This window comes from Plecotus auritus, assembly GCF_963455305.1.
Source record: "Plecotus auritus genome assembly, chromosome: 4".
Taxonomy (NCBI): Eukaryota; Metazoa; Chordata; class Mammalia; order Chiroptera; family Vespertilionidae; genus Plecotus; species Plecotus auritus.
In genome coordinates, this window is record NC_137775.1 from 110558895 (window position 1) to 110560179 (window position 1285).

Below are 1285 nucleotides of genomic sequence, written 5' to 3' on the forward strand. Positions count from 1 at the left end.
CCATTGCCAAAGCTGTCTGCAGTTCTGCTAGCCACCCCTCTCACCAACCTTTCTTAAAACCCACAGAGGTGGCATGTCCAAGACACTGGCCCAGCCAATCAGCACAGGGCTGCCTCTTCACACCGTCCCCCCATGTCTTCTGGCACAGTTGACATGTGTCATCCTTTTAATTTTTTTAATTTATCTTTATTGTTGATATAATGTCACCCTTTTTTAAAAAATATCTTTATTGTTTAAAGTATTACATATGTCGGCGTCCGCCAGTTCTTCCCGTAGTGGCGGCGTCCTCGTCGACCTCTGCACTATGTCCAGCGGCCTCCTGAAGGCGCTGCGCAGCGACTCCTATGTGGAGCTGAGCCAGTACCGGGACCAGCACTTCCAGGGTGACAATGAAGAGCAGGAAAAATTACTGAAGAAAAGCTGTACATTGTATGTTGGAAATCTTTCCTTTTATACAACTGAAGAACAAATCTATGAACTCTTCAGCAAAAGTGGCGACATAAAAAAAATCATTATGGGCCTGGATAAAATGAAGAAAACAGTATGTGGTTTCTGCTTTGTGGAATACTACTCAAGAGCAGATGCAGAAAATGCCATGCGGTACATAAATGGAACTCGTCTGGATGACCGGATCATTCGCACAGACTGGGATGCAGGCTTTAAGGAGGACAGGCAGTATGGCCGTGGACGGTCTGAAGACCAGGTACGAAATGAGTATCGACAGGACTATGATGCTGGGAGAGGAGGCTATGGAAAACTGGCCCAAAACCAGTGAGCAAAAACCATCATGAAAAACTCACTCCTTTGGCCTACTGAATTTGATGTACATTACCTAAGGTCTGCAAACCTGCCATTTTTACAAATATTTGATCAATGTCTCTGCTGAGCCAGACACCACTTCATGGCTTTTCTCTGAAAATTATTAAAGGACAGAAGCCAGAGGGAAACCAAGATGGCGGCATAGGTAAACACCTAAACTGCTGCCTCGCACAACAATTTCAAAACTACAACTAAAAGACAGAACGGACACCATCCAGAACCACAGGAAAGCTGGCTGAGTGAAAATTCTACAACTAGAAGGAAAGAGAAAAGCTCACAGAGAATTGGAGGTACGGCAAAGGGTCTTTGTGCGCGCAGAGAGGAAGGGCGGCTGAGAGCCTGGCTGACTTTCTCTGGCGGAAGGGGGAAGGAAGCCCCCGACCGCACTGAACCCCAGTTCTGACTGCACTGAACACCAGTTCCGGGCGAGCCCCTGGGGACCCACGCTCTTGTGGGGGGAGTCTGG

At 47.5% G+C, this 1285-nt stretch overlaps 1 protein-coding gene across 1 annotated transcript; it reads left to right on the forward strand.

Annotated features, from left to right (window-relative positions):
* Positions 1–304: 304 nt before the first annotated feature.
* LOC308246662 (nuclear cap-binding protein subunit 2-like) lies at positions 305–775 on the forward strand (the record flags this gene model as incomplete). The annotated part of the gene is made up of 2 exons (XM_080665079.1): positions 305–422; positions 582–775. The coding sequence occupies 2 exons, from the start codon at positions 305–307 to the stop codon at positions 773–775; spliced, it is 312 nt and encodes a 103-aa protein (XP_080521205.1).
* Positions 776–1285: the final 510 nt, after the last annotated feature.